The sequence below is a fragment of the Pteropus vampyrus genome, unplaced genomic scaffold, assembly GCF_000151845.1.
Source record: "Pteropus vampyrus isolate Shadow unplaced genomic scaffold, Pvam_2.0 Scaffold65, whole genome shotgun sequence".
In the NCBI taxonomy this organism is placed as follows: domain Eukaryota; kingdom Metazoa; phylum Chordata; class Mammalia; order Chiroptera; family Pteropodidae; genus Pteropus; species Pteropus vampyrus.
The window spans coordinates 3,556,665-3,577,911 of NW_011888846.1; the positions used below are offsets into that span (position 1 = coordinate 3,556,665).

At 43.0% G+C, this 21,247-nt stretch overlaps 1 protein-coding gene and 1 long non-coding RNA gene across 2 annotated transcripts in view; both read left to right on the plus strand.

Annotated features, from left to right (window-relative positions):
- LOC105292889 (quinone oxidoreductase-like protein 2) overlaps positions 1 to 3,418 on the plus strand; it is a 38,351-nt gene extending 34,933 nt beyond the window's left edge. The window contains exon 12 of the mRNA XM_023531227.1: positions 3,228 to 3,418. Coding sequence (XP_023386995.1) covers positions 3,228 to 3,296 — 69 coding nt within the window. The 3' untranslated portion in view covers positions 3,297 to 3,418. The remainder of the gene's footprint in view (positions 1 to 3,227) is intronic.
- A 14,535-nt stretch (positions 3,419 to 17,953) lies between these two features.
- LOC111740544 overlaps positions 17,954 to 21,247 on the plus strand; it is a 15,559-nt gene continuing 12,265 nt past the window's right edge. Inside the window, exon 1 of the long non-coding RNA XR_002780642.1 lies at positions 17,954 to 18,068. This is a non-coding gene — a long non-coding RNA (uncharacterized LOC111740544). The remainder of the gene's footprint in view (positions 18,069 to 21,247) is intronic.

Below are 21,247 nucleotides of genomic sequence, written 5' to 3' on the forward strand. Positions count from 1 at the left end.
TCTGGAGTTTATCCATCTATCAGAGAATTATTTATGTGAAAGAGCTATCTTATAGTTAAAATGATCAGGAATCTTGAATTTTCCTGAGTAGTACCAGAATTTATATATTTTGTTCTTTTAAAATGAAGACGATTAAATGCGTATATAATTAATTTCACTTAATTTAAAGCCTGAGTAATATTTTTCATGTAAATCAGTTAACATATTGGAAAAAATTAATCAAAACCGGCTGAAGCTTAGAAAATGACTGCATGCGTGTGCATGTGTGCGTGTGTGTGTGCGTGCGTGCGTGTGTGTGTGTGTGCGTGTACTCTGGATTGGAAACTGGTGCTCCAGCATCACTGTTTGTTTGAACATTTCAGGATTTTGTTTGTACCGATTTGCTACTCTGTGTTTAGCTTTTAATAACTACCAAACAGTTCATCAAAAATGGTTGGATTATTTTGCGTTCCCACCAACCATGTAGAGTTTTCATTACTTTGCATCTGCCAGAATTTAGTATTATCAGTTGCTTTCTTTAATTGTAGCCATTCTTCTAGGTACGGAGTGGTATCTGATTATGGGTTTAATTTGCATTTCTCTAATGAATAATGATCTCGAGTATCTTTTCATATGTGTGTTTGCCATCTGTATCTTTTTTGGTGAAATGCATTGACTGACTTTTAAAAGAAGATTCAGATTAACTTGTATCAGAGCAATAATATGAAGACTATTAATTCAACTATGACAGTGTATCAGTAACTGTTTTTACTTTTTAAAAGCAATCCCACTCAATCCCAGATATATTCATTCGTTCCTGAGTTTGCTTTATTCACCAAACAGTTACTGGGTGCATTCTGTATGTCAATCAATAAAAAGTAAGACTCGAAAGAATTAATTTTTTAGTTGGGAAGATCTCAGGACAGTGCTATGATAGGGGGAAGAGCTGGTTTTAATAGGAAGCATGAATCGGCATAATATATTTGGGGAACTGTAGGTTATTCTGATCATTCCTGCTTGATGAGCTAATTAAAAATTCTAACAGCCGAATATAAAGCAAAAGCAATATCCTCATCCTGCCCCCAAATTCCAGGTTGCAAATCTTCAGAGACAAATTCGGTTTGGCTTCATTTGCCGCAAGGCAGAGAACCAGGTTCTGGGAACAGCCTGTGTATTTCTCAGGCATCAGTATGGAGGTCCTCCCTCGCTGAGAGGCACCCTGGAGAATACAGAAGAAGAAGAATGTCCCCAGGCATCTCTCTGAATTAGCTATCAAAAGACTCTGGTCTAAATCCATGCAATTCTTAGTCTCTCTCACTCAGACCCTTACCACTCTTACGAAGCGTCCAGTCCTTAACACTACTGGTTGTCTGTTTTCCCAGCCCAGACAGAAACAGGGTAGAAAGAGACAGAGCTGGGTTATTTTCAGAAGCAGCTGCAATTACAACAGCAGTGGCTGCAGGACATAGAGAGAAGTAGCAGAACATCTGAAAAATAGGAAGTAAAATAACAGATGTTCAAAAAATTGTGTTCAAGTCATGGAACAAGAAGGCTGTGCTTTCTCCCAAGTTGTCACTATTTAGAGAAGTCACGTCGATATGTGCTACATCTTTATAAAGATTTCTATGCAAAATGATTAAAAGTAAGAGTTAGCATTGAAAGTGGCAACTTTCTTTTTTATGCTGACATTTATTTGCAGGAGATCCCTCATTTCTGTAGGATGCCAGGTGAAAAAAGTATCTCAAATTAATGCTTGTGTTCCCAAGTATTTTTGTTGTTGGGCTGTGACAGATCTCTGGGAACAAGTGACTTCTAACTGACGGGGAGCATGACGCAGCTGTGAATCACCTGGAGATGTTCCTTTGAGTGATTGACAGGGCGGGGATGAATGTTTCAAACATCTGTCTTAGACCTCTTCCATCTCCTCTGAATGCGTCTAAATTTGTCTAGATTGGGAAGGCGCAAACCCCCGAAAGACAGATGTTTTTGACACCAGCAATTTCGTGCTGCAGAGAAGTGTGAGCTGCGATGGATTTGTTTCCCCGCTTAGTTTTATTTATTTATTTTTCTTATGCTTTTTGAGGAAGATTTCAAGCGGAAAGGGTTGTTTAATCATCACCCTCATTGCAAAGCGCACTTTCATCTTTCGCACAAGGCCCGTCTTTTGCTTTTCTGTTTGCATGTGTATGGATGTCCGTGTTTGCGGATTCCCTTTGTCCTCATTTCCCACTTCCGTTCCTCACACCTCCCCATACCTTTTCCTCCCCAGCCCCGAGTCAGTCTCAAGTTATGTAAACAAATAACAACGTAGGGTTGTGCCGTTCACCTGATCCCGTTTCTGAATTGTGTACGCAGCGCTGTCTTTTAAAGATCCACCTGTGTTGCTGATCTTGGATCCGGTTCACGGCTTCCCGCTGCTGCATGGTGTGCATCCGCCCTAATTTACAGACCCAGTCCTTGGCATGAACTTCAAGGTTGACTTGATTCCCTGCCACCATAATCGGTGTTGCCTTTTACAATTAGATGTAAGACCCATTTCGAGGTAATCTTTGCGAAGGATGTAAGGAAGCTGTCTTGATTCCTTTTTTTGCATGCGGATGTCCATCCGGTCATTCCAAAATTTTCTATTTTCTGAAAAGACTGTTCTTTCTTCATTGAATTATCTTTGCTCCTTTTTCAAAGATCAATTGACTGCATTGGTGCGGGTCTATTTTGGGGCCCTCTACTGCTCCATTGATCGTTTTGTCTATTCTTTCACGAATATCACACTGTTCTTGATTACTGTGGCTGCTGTTTAATTTCTCTTTTATCACTGGAACCTTTAGAAAAAGATTTGAGTTAGATTGCAATTTCAGTTACACTGTAAACAGGACAATTTTAATAAAAAATATAAAAATTGTAAAAAATTAAATTATTGATTCTTCTGCCAGCGGCTCTATTCTTTCAAAAGCTAGACCACACAGAGGTATTACAGTAGAGTATGGACAAGCCTGAGGACTGTCATTTATCTGACAACATTGAAAATTATAGTTTATACAGAGAAATTCTGAGGTTGGGTTATTCTTAAATATTATTTTCCTTTGAGTTTGTGGTGATAGTCAGTATCACTTAGTTACCTATATATGGTTCATTGAAGACACATCTTAATACTTTAGCTATTTTAAGAATTGAACCAGCAACAAATATTTGTTGAAATATGCATGTATGCAAGTCCAACTACATTTGGGTTTTTTCGTTTGTTTGTTTAGGTCAATGATGCCTTCCTTCATGTGACACAGCGCAAATCCACGGGCAAGGTGCTTATCTCCCTCAAGTGAATCCTCACCATAGCAGCAAGCTCAGCATGTCCAAACCAAAACTCATCATCTCCCCAAAAACCTGATTTCTCACCTGCGTTGCTAACAGTGTTATCACCTTCCCTATTACTTCGGGTTCAAAATCTTTCAGTCACCTTTGAATCTTTTTTCTTACTCCTCATAATAAGTGTGATCATCTGTTTCGTTGTTCAGACTTGGACCTGTGAGCGTGAAAGGAAACTGTTAGTAATTACACCAGGAAAACAGGTGTCCCAGGCAAACCAGGCCATATGGTCGACCTATTCATAATACATCGATGGCCGGGTTCCGTCATCTCCACCTCTAATGATGTCTCATCTGCGAATGCCAGTGACCTAACAAGCTTTCCTACCTTTAAACTACACCCAACCTCCTTTCTTGTTATGCACTGTTGCCATGGTGACCTTCCCACAGCATAGCCTTGACTATGTCTCATCTTGAAAAACCTATACTGGCTCACCTGGCGGAGTTCAGACTCCTTGAAAAACCTGTATTGTCTACGTGGCGGAGTTCAGACTCCATGAGCTAGCATTTCGTGACGACCATGATTGTGCCCCTCTCTGCTTTCCAACCTTACGTTCCACAACTCCACCAGTCCCTCAGCGGGCACTGCGATTTCCTGACCCCCGCCCACTTTGCTCTGCTCAGATGGTTTTCTCTCTCCTTTATCTCCATCAAACAAAAGCCTTCCTGACCTGCACACCTGCCTCTGCCGTGAGCCTCTCCCCTCAGGAGAGTGGTCATCTCTTCTCTTCTACCTTCTTATAGCTTCGCCCCCAGGACTTGTCTCGTTCTGCCTTGCACCAAGGGGACCAGCATGTCTAGTGGAGTGAACGTAGGCTTCTGAAGCCTAGATGGGGCTTTGAACCTCAGTCTCACCACTTCAGAGGTGGTTGCTTAAGGTCTCTGAGTCTTCATTTTCTCACTGTAAAGTGGATAATTAGATCATCTACCTGACAAGGTTACCGTGAGCAATATACATGCAGTGATTGGACAAAGCGTCTGGCACATGGTAAGCGATTAGCAAATGCTAGTTATTTTCACTTCTTTCTTTCCTACTTTCCCAAGATAGCCTAAGTTCCTTGGGGACAGGTACCATATCTGATTCCCCTTTGTACCTCCCACAGTACCTAACACAGTGGATATCCTTGGTAAATACTCAACAAATCGAATTGAATTCGAATTATCTGCAAGTCTTAAATTGTGAGATTAAGTTAAGAATATGTTAAATTAAGATAAGTTAAATTGTGGGATTAAGTTAAAAATATGAAACAGCCCAAATGTCCATTGACAGATGAATGGGTAAACAAAATGTGGTATGTACATACAATGGAATATTATTCATCCTTAAAAAGGAATGAAATTCTGACACATCCCATAAAATAGATGAACCTTGAAGACATTATGCTGAGTGAAATAAACCAGTCACAAAAGGACAATATTGTATGATTCCACTATTTTGAGGTACCTAAAGTAATTGACTTCATAGAGACAGAAAGCTAGGTTGAAGTAAGCTGAGTTCTGATCTATCGAGAGAGGTCTTGTACCTCTGCTAGATGGTAAACATTGTTCTCTGCTCCTTCTACGATATGTCTGAAAGTTCCTAAAAAGGAGGAGTGTGGGGTGGGGATAAAAACAGATACCTGCTATCACAGAGATGGGGTGCTTCCAGTTATTCTTGATGAGATTTGTTCCAATACATGTGGTACAAGACTTTGTTTTCTGATTAGTATTCTAAGCCATTTGCAAACACCTATTCTTTCAAGTCTCCTCACTATAAAGCTTCTGGAGGAACCAAATTGTAAAGTAGGGAGTAAACACTTGGGGAAAGAATGTGAAACCAAGAAATTAGCGGAAGAAAGGAGGAGGAGGGATTTCAGGGAAACCGTCCACTCACGTGTCTGTTGAGGGCCAGAGCACATGCTGCTGCCTCTTCCACACCCAGTTGCCACATTTTTGACTCCTGGGGCTGCATGCCCTGTAGTTTCCGTTAATAACACGCCTCTCCTCATCTGCCTTCCCCCAACCTTACTTCTCCTTAATGTGAACTATGTTTGTATTTCAATGGAAGCTGGTTTTCAAAAATACCAAGACACCAACTTTGGAGCTAATTTTAGAATTTCGTGACACACTTTGGGATAATTGAAGACGTGGCGGATAGACCGTGGGAGAGAAAGAAGACAAATCAGGATTGGGAAAGTACACAAGCCCAGCTGGGAGCCATCTTTCCCACTGTTGAGCTGATCGGTAGGTGTCACCGGTAATAAAGATCGACTGTCCCCAGCTCACTAATGTCCATGACATAGATTGAAAGAGGCAGCCATTAAGGAGAGTGAGTTTCTTCAGGTTTAACAAGTATTGGTTAGAACCCCTAATGACCTGCCCTCTGCTTGCCTCTGTTCCTGCTTCACTGGAATAATTTGATCTGAAAGCGTTTGACTCATATTTTAGTCATTATTTGGTTGTCCCACCATCTGAGCCATTAGTGAGTCTGAAAAAAAGAATCCACGCAGCTCCAAATGACAGCGTTGACTCTGTATTCACAGACTGCCCAGCTCACCCTGGTGGCTGGCGCTACAGAAATCACGCCCACACGCCTGCCTCTCCTCTCTCAGTGACAGCGGGGCTGTCCACCTGTACACCCCTGTCTCAGCCACCCAAGTGAGATTTTGTGCTATAGCTGTGGAAGAATCCTGTCCACACATAGCCAGGATATTTGTCCCCGCTCCTTCCTCTGTCACACGCGTGATTTTAGGAAGCTGTCTTCTCTATTTGACAACAAAAGGTTCATCTGGCAGGCGAAGGCACATAAAGGTCTTTGCGTAATTGCTTTTATTCAACAACAGAAATATCTGGGTAAATTAAGAAAAGGGCACACCATTATTTCCTTTTGTTATTCTTCCTTCTAAAATTGTAGAAGTGAATCCCAGAGCAGTCATTTTTCAGATTTTTTACTGTTTGTAAAAGCCACACGAGGGGAAGACCTAATTAAACAAGCAAATGCCGGCCGGTCTGATTGTCCTCCATTCTGCTTCTTCGTTGCTGCGTATTGCTAGATCGAAGACTCGAGCTGGAAATATGCTGGTTTTTGGAACTTTATCATTGTTGAGAAATCATATACCAAGTAGTTATGATTTTTTTCTTTTCTTTTTTTTTGCTAAATTTAGAAATGGTTCGTTTCCTGAACTTTAGTGAATTGCCTCATTACTTTAAAACGGGCATTGTTAAAATAATTGCAACAATATCATGTGGTCATTGAGAAAGGTCAAACCGGCAAGAAGTTTCTCAGTAGAAATTATTCTCCTATTTTTCTCTATCCGGTCTCATTCCCATTCTCCAGGGAAATCACTGTAAGTGGTTTTGTGTTGGTCTTGTAGACCTTTTAAAACACATACACACACATATGCATACATAGAAAGGTTATTTTTCTTTAAATAAAGGCACACATAGGTTTTAAAAATAACTGATCAGAGTATGCATAGTGTTCTGTAATATACTGTTTTTAATCAATAATATATCATGGTCATCATTCCATATTAGTAAATGTAGCTTTATCTCCTTCTTTTTAATAGCTGCTTAGTATCCCGTAATGAGGACGTATATTATATACAACTATTTCCTTATTAGTAGGTTTATTTATTTATTTAACAAACATTTATTGATGTGTCTCTATGTGCCAGGCTGAGCATAGTATAAGAATACAATGATGAGCAAAAGTTTACGAATCTAGTGGGGGAGACAGATATTAATTAAATTCATAAAACCATGCCAGACCAGTGCTATGTAACAATAATGGAGAAATTTGACTTGGGGAAGTCAAGAATGGTTTCTCTGAGGAAAGACCCTTGAGCCTCTCTGTTGGAAGGTGGAGGCTTCTAGGAATTTAATTCTGGGAATTTAAATAGGAAATAATATTCTAGGATCCTGTGGCAAATCACAGATGATGGTTTCCTGGACTGAGGTGGTGATAATGGGGAAGGAGAGAGACGGACAGAATGGAGAGTTCTGCAGGAGGGAGAAGAGAAAGGACTTGGTGTTAGTTTGGATGTGGGTCAGGGTTAGGGGACAGGGAGGGCAATGTCAAGATGACCCCTAGGTTCCAAAATAGGTATTTGAGAAAAGGAACATCAAAAGAGCTGGGTTTTGGCAGTGGAGGCGGATACGATGGGAGCAGAAGACGAAGCTTTGTGCATGTTGAGACAACCATGAGATACCAGGTATGCAGTTCCATATCACCATCTGGTGCTCAGAAGAGAGGTGTGGCCTAGAGACACCAATTTGGGGGGTCATTTGCATGGAGGTGATATTGATGCCTGTGATGTGGCTGAGACTGTCCCTGGAGAGCCTGTAGAAAGGGCAGGGAAGAGGGTCTAGACCAATCTTAACCATCTTTTCTTTCACCGGAACCATAGACTATTCAGTGACTGTGCCGTGGGTCACTGATAGAGACTGAGACTTGGTAGTTTGGTGATTTAAAATAAATCACAGGTGATTATAAGGGAGGTTGTATTGCACGGTAGAGAAAGCACCATTTTTTTAATGGAGGGCCAGTGACTGGGGCTCTAATTCCATCCGTTTGACCTTGGGCTACATTCATCTTTTTACTTTTCTCATGTGAAAAATGCAGATAATAATATGGTTTTTTTCTACCTTGCATATTTCACATGAGGGTCAAATGAGATAAAGTATGTGAAAGTGCTTTGCAAATTCTCATTTTCACAATAGATTACAAGGTCGCTCGGTACCAGTGTGCTCAGATTCATTTCAGAGTTAAAGCAAAATGTATATTTTTTTCAGCATATGCTGGGCCAACATGGAACAAAATAATCGTTTGATTTTTAAAAGTGTCTCTAATATTCCTACATTTTATTTTAGCCGAAGTCCTTGTGCTCATTTATACAGAATAATGGACAAAGTTATGGGGGTCCGATGAGCTGATGTACCTCAAAGACATACAGAGCGAGGAAGGTCTGGAGAAGGACCCCTAAATTGATGCTGAGGGCAGAGAGAACTCTTTGTGAGGGATGATAAAAGAATTAGGGCTCTTCATTCTGGAGAGACACAGGCTGAGAAGGGAATGTGATTGAAATTTATAAAATAATGAAAATCATAGGATTAAAATATGAACTTATTAAATCCCAGCTCACAAAACTGAGAGACAATTTTATCATTCTAAAGAAATAGTTTTAGGGCAAAGTAAAAATAGCACTTCTTCACACAGAAATAGTAAGCATTTGGAACTTACTACTTTCAAAGTTTGCAAGGACCAAAACCAAATATTATAAGAGAAAAATTTATATTGTTGGAGGCTAGATTCATAGGCTATTATAAAGTGAAATTAAGACAATGTGGGTAATTTTGGAGGATGACACCATAGGGAGTGACCATTAAGCAAGCTTTCCTGTCCCTATCTGCTATCTGGCATCCCTGTCCACATCAGAATTCCTGAGTGGATGTGCTGGACAGGACAGAACACAGAATTTGAGCTGAGGGCCAGGCTGCAAATTTGACCTCTTTGACCTTAAAGAGTCGCTTCTTTTTTATGTACCTTAGTTTCCTCATTTGTTAAAAAAAAAAAAAAAAAAAAAGAAAAAAGTAATATCAACATGAATACCTGCCTAGCTACTGTGCGAGATTCAAATAACGTGACATTTCCGGAAGTGCTTTTTAATTGATGAACAGATATTATCGTTATGAGCATAAGGATTTTCACTTTTATTGTAGCATTTCCAGTTCTAGGCTCTCCAGGTGGGTTGACCTTCACCTTGTCCTTCCTGATTTTGGCCTCGTTAGGGAACAATATTTGTCACCTCAGGAATGAAGTGGATAGAAATCAAGGAATAATCTCTTGTCTTCTTGGGAGGTGAAGAAAGTGCAGACACCTCTTGTCTCATCCCATTTTCCTCCTTGGCAGAGAACTGAAGGTAAGGAGAACACTGCGTGTATCTTTTCTCCTTTGGAGGTTTTGGTGATGAGATGCCTCCTAAAAGACTGGCATTCTGGTCTCCGAGCAACTTCGAGTGTTCTTGTGGAACTTTGGAAAACTAAAGAAGGCCAGTACAGGGGATGGATGAGAAAAACCACGGGGATTGGTTTCTTATGGCTTCTCATAGGTTTAGGATCTGTGGGAGAGAGAAAAATCTGACTGTGAAATTTCCTTTCAAGATGGTCATTGCAGTTCACAATGGCAGGAAAATGGATGGAGATTTGGAGAGAGTTTGTCTTGCCTGGAAGGTCCTCTGAATTCTGTGTATATCGCTTGGGAATCTAAATGGGGCAGAGGGCGTATGGCAATCGCAAGAAGAAAGAACTGGTAGCAGAATCACTTCTTATTTCCTCTATAGCAAATATGAACTGCCTTACCTGGTGCCATATCCCATGGGGTAGAGGAAGGAGCATGGCCCAGCAGCCAGGGAGTCCTGGGCACACCACGAGTTAGCTGTGTGGGCTCAGTTTCCAACCCATGAAATGGCGATAATGGTACCCCACCTCCCATCCTTCAGTTGCAGTGAGGATTGAATGAGATCATATTCGTAAAGCACTTAGCATCATGCCTGGCACACCATCGGCTCCCAGTAAATGTAAGCTTTTGTCATGACCACAACGTTAAGCTTATGTTAATTCTACCCTTTGTGATGTTCAGCATTTAGTGGACATTGTCTAGGGCCGGGGCCCTCAGAGACAGCTGACCGCAAGCTCTGTGAGAGGAGGAGCTGGGATGTGCTTTGCCCACCTGTGGCTGTGGTGCATGTATGACACCTGAAGAAGCAAATCTCTCTGCACCAAGATCCCGTCAACTCCTTTTGGTGCACGTCGTATCCACGTAGGGCCCAGCCCAAGGCTCGTTTCCTCAGTGAAACTCGCCCGGACTGGTCTTGCTGTCCCAGGAGCTCTCGAGGACACACTTCAGCCCTGAGGCAGCCATGGATTTGCATGGTTGTCTTGAGGCATAGGATGGCGATCTTTTCAGTGATGTTCACCATTTAGTGGGCATCGGCCATGACCAGGGTCCCCAGTTAGAGACAACCAGGGAGTGAATTCCTTAGGCTCAAGACCCATATCTGACACTTATTCCCCTGCAGGGGACCCGTGAAGAAAAGTGCCCGTCTTGCCTCGGACCTGAGGGATAGCTGTTCTGTGCTGCTTTTGACACATGACACAGTGGGATGCTTGGCAGAAACCTCTCACTCAGGTCCTGAGAGACGTATTTTCTGGCACTTACAGCTTCCTCATTCCTGGTATCTTTGAGTCGACGGAAGAGCTTTGCAGGGGGTTTGTATTATTGCTGATTTGTCTCAGAAAAGCATAAAGCAGCACTCAGAATATCTTACTCATAAAAACAGCATTCACATGTCAGTTGGTACCACTTTTATGTACCACAGGACGAGTGCTTAAAAGATTCCCCTGCCTTTCTTTTTGTTCTGAAATTGCGGGAGCCAGTGGGAGAAGCTGGCACAGGTTCCCTCCATTTCTTTCTTCCTTTCTTCTCTGAAGAAAGGATCAAGGGCAATGTCATTTTAAAGGCAGGCGTGGGGAAGCGGCACCAACACCGTCATGCCTCCTATCTCCGGTTTCTGCTGTGTGTCAGGTCCACCTTCTGATGTAGATTCCAGGCCACCCTTCTCAGTTCTGATGGAGCCAGGACCCACTATGACCCACCAGGAACCCCTCCCTGCAGGTTCCGAGTCAAGGTCAGCAACCCCGCTGTTCCTCTCCAACAATTCCCTTTTGACTTCAGCTTGTAAAATTCCTGGCATATATATATTTTTCATTTTTGTCCTCTCCTTTAAAGTTTTTTCATGTTAAAAATAACCACGAGGAGACCTTGTGATCCTCTTCTCACTGACCCAGATATTTTAAGAGCTGGAGGATTGACAGCAGCTTCTCATCCGGGGATACAGGCCGGCTCTCAAGAGCCAATTAGCTAAATGTAATAATAAAATATTAATCCTATTTCCCACACATAGAACACTCTCCTTGTTTTTACTTACCCATCCAAACCCAACTCACCCTTCAATGTATTATAGAAGAAGTCATGGACTTGCGGAAAAAGACCTGGCTTCACTTTCTGACTTGGAAACATAAGCTACTTGACCTTGGGCGAGTCACTTCCTGTGTGTGAATCTCAGTTTCTTCATCTGTAATCTCATGGAGAGAGGGTGGAAGGTTTAGGGTCCAACCCAGAGACTGGAGTACGTAGAACAGGATCCAAAGAAATACTTAGGAAACTCAGAAAGCCTAATTTGAGTAATCCTGGAATCATCAATCTCTCCTCTTTTTAGATTTCCGTATTAGTGTGTCTGTCTACATCACACAATTTAACAATTCGCTACACCTTATCTTGCACATGTGGCTTTACTTTCTTCACATCCCCAGCCGGATAAAGTCTTTGCAGGATGGTGCTGTGCATTTTACTTTTCTTGTGTCCATGTGGCAATCATGGCTCTTGACCCTTGATGATCGATGGAATATATTACCCTTTAACCAGCTGGGTTCTGTAGCTCAGCATAGGTTATTTTCTTGGTCTTTATTGCTTTAGTTTCACTGCTTGCTGTTAACGATGACATAGCAGGACATCTTTTAGGCTTTCATTATCTTGTCGATTTGTAGCTTCTCATCAAATCCATGCTATACGTGTATTCAGAGATACCGCTGACCTGCCATGAACACAAAGTTGGAGTTGTTTATCTATTATGAGGTTTGGTTTTCTCTGACTCAGCTTTGTTTTCTCACTCTGGCAGAGCCGAGGACAGCCCGCCGAGCTGTGCGTGTGCCTGGCGAGACCGCCCTTCCCCTGCCTAGACACTGCGATCTGTAAAGGAGGCCTGTAGCTGACCCTCTTCTGCTGTAACAGACTCTCAGAGGGTTTAATAGTGGTCTAAAGAGCCCATGTTCTTTGAGTAAGAACACTATTCCTGGTTGTCACATCATCTCCATGATTGCCTGTTGTGGGTTGGATTGTGGCCCCCCAAAAGATATGTTGAAATCCTAGTCCTTGCTACTTATGAATGTGACAACCGTGCAAATCTATGGCTGCCTTATTTAGAAATAGGGTCCTTGTTGTAGATGTAATCAAGTTAAGTTGAGGTGATACTGGATTAGGGTGGCTTTCATGCAATGACTGGCGTCCTTTTAAGTAGAGAGGGATATGGATGCAGATGGAAGCTCTGGCCATGGGAAGACAGAGGTGGAAACTGGAGTGATGCAGTTACCGGCCAAGGAGTGCCAAGGGCTGCCTGGAGCCACTAGAAGTTAGGAAGAGGCGGAGAAGGATTCTCCTCTAGAGCCTTTAGAGGGTGCGTGGCCCCGCCAACACCCGATTTCAGACTTCCAGCTCCCAGAACTGTGAGAGATTAAAGTCCTGTTGTTTTAAGCCTCCCCACTTGCTGTAATTTGTGACGGCAGCTGTAGGAAAGAAATACATTATAGTCTAAATAAAATACGAAAAGGAGGCTGCGATTAGAATCGATTACCCATCTTCCCCTGGAAGGCCCTGGAACTGATCCCGTCATGCCTTCTCATGTGACGACCTCGGTGCAAGGCCCTCCTGGCCCGCATAGCTCTCGATGTCTTATTTGACTTTATGTCCCACCCTCCTCGTCCCCAATCCCCCCTCCCAACCCCGTGTCCTCAGCATCTTCTCTGACTGTCAACCTCAACTTTTTTGCTTGGACTGATACCTGACTCCCTCCTGGGGACCTGGGGACACTCCTCGGGAGTCCTGGGACCTGACGGTGAGGTAGGCGTCATTCGTGCTCCTTGCGGCCGTTCTCAGAACATTGTTCTTCCCCGATCCTTCCTCATCAGCTTCGAAGATCAGGCCAGCAAATCTCCATTGGCCTCCCATGCTGTGGTCACCCACCAGCCCGTGCTCCTCATCCAGCGAGGCCCTGAGCCCTGCTGCCTCGGTCACCCTCTTTACCACCACTTCTGTCCTGGTGGTCGGGCCAACTGAGATCAGTCTCAGTCCTGGCTGCACTTTAAAATTATTTGAGAAGCTTAATAAAACCCCAAAAAACCCAGGCACCATTTCCTGTACCTCCCAACCCCAACCAACTGAGCCAGAATCTTTGGGGGTTGGAGGCCTGTGTATGTTTTAAGAGCCCCCCAGGTCGTTCTAGAATGTGACCAGGTTTGAGGCCGCTGGCGTAGGTGATCCAGGTAACATTCCGGCCTCTCGGATCCTGATCCCCGCTCCTTCCAACAACCCCTTCTCCCACTCTGGCCACCACCCTTCTAGCACCACCGGTGTTCGTCATGACTAGTATCACGCCCCAGATGTTGACTTCTGGCCTCGCACTCTGACCACCACCCCCTGACTTCCAGCTCATTCCCTCTAGAGCCCCAACTCCGAATCATCGGGTCCACCCGTCCATCATCCCTACCCTGCCTCACTGTCCACCGTGGCCCCCAGGCCTCGCCTTGCACCTCACCCAATCTGTGTCCATGGCCCAGGCTCAACCTCCTTGCCTCACGCCCCCTCTGCTACCTTCACCTGGCAAACCCCCGACCTGGCGGATACTCTATTCACTTATTCTCATCGGCACCTCAGGCTCCACATCTCAGCCTGTGGCTGAAGAAAAACACAACAGCGGCTGACTGGTCTTAATTTCATGAAGGCAGAGCTCAAGTGGGTTGTCAGCGCTGCCTGGCAGCCCTGCCTCATCTTCCTGGTGGATCACATTCCTGTTCTTTGAGACGTCCCTCACCTTTTCTCTCCAGACACCTCCCTCCAGTACCTCTGGCCTTCTCACTCCTCAGTAGGCCAAGGTCGTTGCTGCCGCCAGATGTCTGTGCTCACAGTTCCCTCTGCCTGTCCCAGACCTTGCCAGGGGACGCCCCTCCCTGGATCCGTCTCCCCTTCTCAGGAAGTGCTCCCAGACCACTCTGCCGGAAATCGCCTCCCGTCCCGACACTGACACTCTCTGTCCTCTGACTCGTCCTTATTTTCTTCACAGCGCTCACCACTTTCTGCTGTTACGTGACGGATAGGTTAGTTTGCTTGGCTGGCTCCCTCACTAGCATGTGCACTTCGTGAAGGTGCTTCCCTTCTGGTCAGCCTAGTCCACGTCTGGATCCATAGCACCAGGCACAGTACCTGGCGCCCCGCGAGCTCTCAGTAAATGAACGAGTACGTGAATGCACGAACAAAGGAATGGGTCTCTGCTGTGTGTTTTTGAACTGCTGAACTTGGGAGGAAGTATAATCGGTGATTCAAAGTTCAAACTTTTGATTGACACTAGCTCTGGATTCAGAGTCTGGTTCTATCCTTGCTAGCCGTGGGACTTGGAGCAAATTGCTCACCCTCTCTGGGCATCAGTTTTCTCATTTGTTACCAAAAAAAGTATAATAGGAGCTACTCTATAGGGCTACTGTGTGGATTACATACAATTATAGGTGAAAAACACTTAGCCCAAAGCCTGGCACATTGTAAGCAATCGACAAATATTTTATAATAATAATGTTACCCCCAATATATTTAATAAAAAAAAATAATCGTTACTAAAGCCCTTTGCTAAATGCTTACCTGTAATGGCTCAATTCTTCACATCAACCCCTGAGATAGTTACTGTTAGGCCCAGTGGACCAAGAGAGTGGCAGAGCTAGGACCCAGCTGGGCAATGTGGCTTCAGCACCCACACACGTAATTTGTGATGGGCCACCTGTGCTCGAAGATGGGCTTTCCACCTTTCGTGTAATCTTTCCTGGGGAATTCAAGTTACTTTCTGATCACCAACTCTTTGTCCTGTGGGTCAATGTGGGATTTTTTGGTCTGTCATATATAAGTAATTTAGTTTAAGAGATGGAGCTTAAAACTCTTTCAAGAAATGTTTGTCCTTGCTTTTTGCTGTGGATTTTGGTTCAGTGAAGTCGGAACTAATATCTTCAACCTCCCGATGGTCTGGGAAAGTATGTGTCTACGAGACCCAGAATGTATGTATTTGGGAGCGTAGTAGTTAATGTATTTTCCACTTTTATTCCGTTGTTCAGTTAGATGCAGACGCGTTTAGTAACTCCCTCAATTTACCCAAGATGTCTGAGTCAAGGGAAATGCAAGCTTGTGAATATCTGGATCTATGCTTTTCGCGCCCATTCTACACGTGTCTCTTTTGAAGTAAAGGAAGTGTGTGGAAAATGAGACTGCTAGGTTGTCTTTGGAATGAGGTCACAAGTCCCAGGTAAACTAAGGCCCAATATCGTCAATAATGGCCTGAAGAGTAGAAATGTTCTTGGGTAAGAAACTGCATATTTTGAATAGTCTTTCCTATCTTTCCGTGTCGATTTCTTTTTTCGCCCTTCTCAAAATTACCTTAAGTGTATTTTCCTCTCCTGAGCTGTCGTAGCGTTTACCGCTGACATCACATGTTTGGCGTTTATTTACGTTCTGCTTTTTATGGATGTCCGTTTGTACCCTTCACTTCATCTAGTTGAGTGATTATTAATAAGATAAAGGAGAGTAAACTAATCGTAAGGTAAGATGGCAAATGCAGGTCATATCGAACTATTCTTTGCATACACCTAAGAATGTGCTCTTTGCATACAAAGCAAGAATATGGTAATTATGAGTGTCTTCTTTAGTTATGACAACTAAGGTCAGCCAGGATCTATTTTTAATATTTACAGCATGATGTCGTGGGGTGATCTCTGAGAGCCAGAGTCCTAAGTTCCACTGCGTGACCTTGGGCAAGTTATTTAACCTCTCCGAATCTCTAATTATATCTATCTAAAATGATGGATTGAATTAAAGATCCTTTTAGGATAAAAACATTTTAAACTGTACTTTGGATTATTTTTGTAGTTGAAAGTAAAAGAACAACATTTATTTTTTTAACAGCTATTTTTAAAACAGTTCTTTAATTGAAAACTTTTACCTAAATCAGATCTTTTCCCTATTTAAGTTTAAAATTGAGAGCTTTCTCATTCCAGGGTAAACGAATAAATATATACACTATAGGCCTTCTGATTCATACATATATCTGCTTGATACATAGCCCTGATGGCGACAGGACAAATTGAATTTTCTATGATTTGTCCCTCTGTGTTGTCATTATAATTAAAGTAATTGAATGTCCAAGTACATTTATATATCTCACTTCATTTTAATTCAGAAAATGTGGCCAGTGACTACATAGTGCTTTTCTCATTTCTGATTATGTAAAATGTTTTTTTTTTTCCCTTTCTGTCAGTTATTTGGTTATTGATCAGTCAGAGCTTATTCTCAGTTTCTGGCTCTGTTGCTGGAAGGCATGGATGGGTCAGTCAATTTCAACTCCCTTCTTCTTTTCCTTGGTTGGCATTTTCCCAAATGATTTCTGAGTCACCTCTAGAGGCATTATCTGAGACAGCACTGTCAGCAGCATCTCTGTGTGCACGTGCTCTGGGCCCTCCCTCTGCACTGCACATCACAGAAGCTGGTGGAGATATGACCCACCTGTGACATCGATCTCAAAGGGGAGGAGGGCCGTGTGAAGTCTGGGCTGGGAGAGTGCTCTACATTTCTCTTTGGCATGGCTTGTTCATTCCAGATAAGCACAAGAACATCTTTAGAATTCTTGAGTGTATTTGGAACACATAGAAAACAACCCAAATCTATTTAAGATTCAGCAGAGGGACTCAAAAGCACAAGAGTTCAGGCAAGTTACCACTTGCCAACAATTTTTACATAATGCAAACAGGCTTATTGTTTCTTCTATTTATATAATTTTTTTTCCTTGAAAAAATATTGGAATATACATAAAATTATAGAGAATAAAATAGAGGTCATCTGGAATCCCACCCCCTTAAGATATCTAATTAACACTTTGGTACACTTATACATACGTCTCTATTTAAGCACATACACCGTTCACAGACAGATAATTTTTTTCTGGGATGGAATGTAATAAATGCTGTTTTATTGTGTAGCCTTTTATTGTGTAGCCCCCATCCACTGTCCTTGCATAGTTTCTCACTCAAATAAAGGAAGTATTAACTATCAGGTATATATCTTTTATACACTTTTATCTATGCATAAATGCTTGTATATAATCAGATATTATTTGATATGCATATATAATAGCGTATGGGATAATATTATACTTTTTTCACTTGGCAATATGTCATAGCAACCCCAAATAGGATAATATACTTAAATTTTTTTTTTTTTTTTTTGCTTAGTAATGTGCCCCAGGAACCCCTCTAGGTCAAGTGATAGAGCTGTAATTTATTATTTGTTATTAGATATCTTAACATTTCATGACATAAGTGTCTCATAATCTTTTCAACCATTTTCCTATTAATGAACATTTACTTTTTCAGTGTTTTGCCATCCTAAGCTCATATTTTTTTCATGAACTAATATGTATAATACTGATTAAGTTTCTAAATTTTACATTTTCAATTTCTAATGCTGATTTTTTTGGATCACAGTTACTAACTTGGTGTCATGATTATTTAGAAAGTCAATATGCTTTTTAAGTTTTCCCTAGAATTCTTATTTAGTCTCAGGAAGGATTGTGTGTGGTTTCTTTCTGTAATCACATGTAGTGCCTCTTTGACTCAGACCTTCTCAATATGGTCGCCAGATCATGTTTCCAGCCTCAGGACCTACACACAAAATCATTCCGTTGGGAAACTATTACTGAAGTGGAAAGGTTCTGGGAGGCTGACGTGGCATCAAGTTTACAGTGTCTGCCAGCTGTGAGTAACAGCAGGCTGTCATGACGGGATAGAACAGAAGCAGCAGCAGCAACTCCTGATTTAGGGGCAAAAGATGTAAGTACTTATTTTTGCCATTAACCAATTCACCCAAACCAAACCCAAACGGAAGAATGCTAAGAGGGAATACAATTCCCTTTACAAACCCTTTGAGCAGATTCATTTGAGGAGCATTTGGTCTCAACCAGAGTAGAAAGGATCAAACCGGCACATGGTTTTCAGCAAACCGAAGAGCCTCACAGGGTTTTGTTTGGAAAAAAGCAAACAAACAAACAAAAAACACTTCAACTGTGGCTGATGCCACTTTTAAGCCCTAACTCCTTGACGTGCCTGCATACTTCCCAGGGGCTGTCCCCTGTGGGGTGGAATGCATTGCCAGTGTGTAAAAGGACACACAATTTACATAAAACTTTTAGGCAGGTTTGCTTATGGGAAGATGAAAGGAGGCTTTGCAGTTACGATGTTTGGGGGAGAGGAAAGAGCCTGTTAAATATTTTAAGGAGGATTCAAGTAGGTTAAAGCTAATTTAGAGGCAATGTGGAAACTTCTGTTCTCAGGCTGTGTAGATGACTAGGGGCGTGCCTGCCAACCCAAGGAGTAATGAAGCCGGGCACAGATCTCTTTAGCAAGAGGTGGCTCTGCAGCTGCTGTTCCCAAGGTCTCCACCTTGGAAGTCATGTCTGGAGTTCTGGCATTTTCAGAGTTCATAAACCATGTGTTTGTGGGTTGGCGATTTTTTTCTTTCTGTTGAGACCTTTTACTCTGACGTTCGGCTCTGCATGAAACCTCGCAAATGACCACCAGCGATCCACCCCGAGTGTGGTTAACCTACTAACAGATCTTTGTAATTGTCACCTCTATGCTGGAGGTACCTAAGAAGAGATCCCTGTCCCGTGGGGTTTGCTGCCCAGCAGGGAAAACAGACGTTAGGAGAAGAGGGATGAATAGTGGGTGGGGAGTCAGGAGATCTGGATTTGGGTCCTGGCCTTGATCCCAAAGAACCATGTGGCACTCTGGCTTCAGTTTGTGTCCTATACAGTGAGTGAGTTGGAAAGGCCAACCTCTCCAGTAATTGATTCCTCACCTGGTGTGAGCTTTGCCCTCGATGAACAACTCTTCACACAGTATCGAGTTTGCTCCACATCCAGTTTGCTAACAGGGGCTTTCCTTACGCAATGGACCTCACGTGCCACCAACCAGACTTTATCAGATTGCGATTTTCTGTAACGGAAACTTGAAGCATCCTCTTGGCTGGGCCCACTTATAATGTGATACTGCTAGGCGCAGCGGCTGCTTTCGGGAAAGATGTCTTAAAGGCAGCAGTTCCACATAGGCTCATCTTACGTACCTGAGTTTCTATTTTCAAATGGTTTTTGATTGGAACAAGTGCCTTTCCAACAACTGCCGATTTTCGAGGGGCTACTAGACACAAAAGCCTGACACTAAGGAAAATGAAATTGCTTGGATATGACTACGGGCTACAGCTTGAAAGAAATTAAACAATCAAAAATAAACCAGGCTGTGGTTTCAAAGAGAGTAGAAAATACAAAAAAAAGAAAAAAAAGAAACTAGCCGCTGTTGGTGACGGTGTCGTGCGTCCTTAGCTTTCTAAAACTCATTTCCATCAGCTCAGTCATTTTTGGCTTTGGAAATTGTGGGAGTCTCATTAACATGTTTTAATAGAATGATGGATAAAGTCAATTTCTTTAATATAAGTAGTATGCATACCCCGCCCCCTTAAGCCCATCATTCTGGCCTAGTCTAAATTGTCCAAAATTATCCACATGGGCATTCATACACCCTCACTGCCTCCCTCCCTTCTCAGCGGTGGGAGTGTACTTCCTGACCCTTAGTATTCTCTTCCCTTGGGCTATGAACTCCCTTCCCCTTGGCCTCCTGAGAGACCACATCCATCATCCATTTCCTTTATTCTCCTCTCTCTAGTCTCTCTAACTGGCTTTCCACCTTTCTACCATAGGTAGACATACATGTGTGAGTGTCTCTCATTTTATACCAGTCAATCAACCAACCAACTGGCCAACTGGCCAAGGGACAGCCATTCGTGTCTCCTCCTTACCGTCCTATTCCTTTCTGACCTTTCCACCAACCCCGTGGAATCCAGGGGACCCTTTCAAGTTCTTAGATACCTGTCTCTTGCCGTATCTCTTCTCTTTCCCTCTTCCTCCTTCCGGACACTCTCTCCTTCCATCTGGCTTCCATGATGCTGTTCCGACTGCCCTCTCATTCTCCATCGATTTCTCTTTCTCTGCCTTTTACCGTGAGCTACTGTTTTCTTATTTTTAAAGCTGTATTCTTGACAATCTCATCCATGTCTATCATTTTAATGACGACTCACGTGCTGATTGAATACCCAAATGAAAGTGCATATGAATCTTCAGGAAAGAAGCAATGTATAAACAAAGGAACACCACCCACCACAAATGTAAGTCCTGGCAGACTTTTCTGAGGCATTTCTGTTCCCTGACAGAGACACCTCCCGTACTTTGTCCTGCAGGCAACTCAGCTTCCTGTGGCCTGACCTGAATTTACATCTCTTCTTCCAGTAGACTGCATTTCGGTTTTGGTCAGGGACATCACTGTCTCCCATCACCGGGCTAGAGCTGTGTAAATCCTGTTAACCTCTGCGTCCCACTTACTCCGCTTCTGTGTTCACTCTTGGATCTGACACCCACCACCTGCTCACCTTTCCACCTCCACCAGAGCTTTCGTTTGGCTCGCACTGACTTTTGCAAGGCAGACGGTAGCAACTGCTTCATAAGGCTCACCCGCCTGCAGTCTGGCCATTCTTTACATTGTGACTTGTGTGCTTTTCTAAAATGCCGACTTGATGGTGTCTTACCTGCTTCGAATCTTTTAGAAGCGTCTTGTAGTCTTCAGCAAAACTCCAAAAAGGTGGCCATCTGGCTTCCTTTCTCCCACTCCCCTGGAAGGGTGTTACCCTCCAGACTGATTGAATACGTGGGTCTTGGAGCCCGCCCAGCTGAACCTCCCCTCCATGCTTTTGCGCTTCCTGCGTCCTCTTCTGAAACTACCCCCATGCCCCAAGTCACCCGGTTAAGTCGTAATCATCCAACAAGGGTCGGTGGCTGTTTTCTTTCCCAGGAAGCCTTGCCTGAGTCGGCTGCCCTTCCCCGATCACATAATAATCTATGCAACAATTATCGTATTTTATTAAAGTGGCAAGTTTATTTACCTTTCAAGTTGATGGGGAAAAC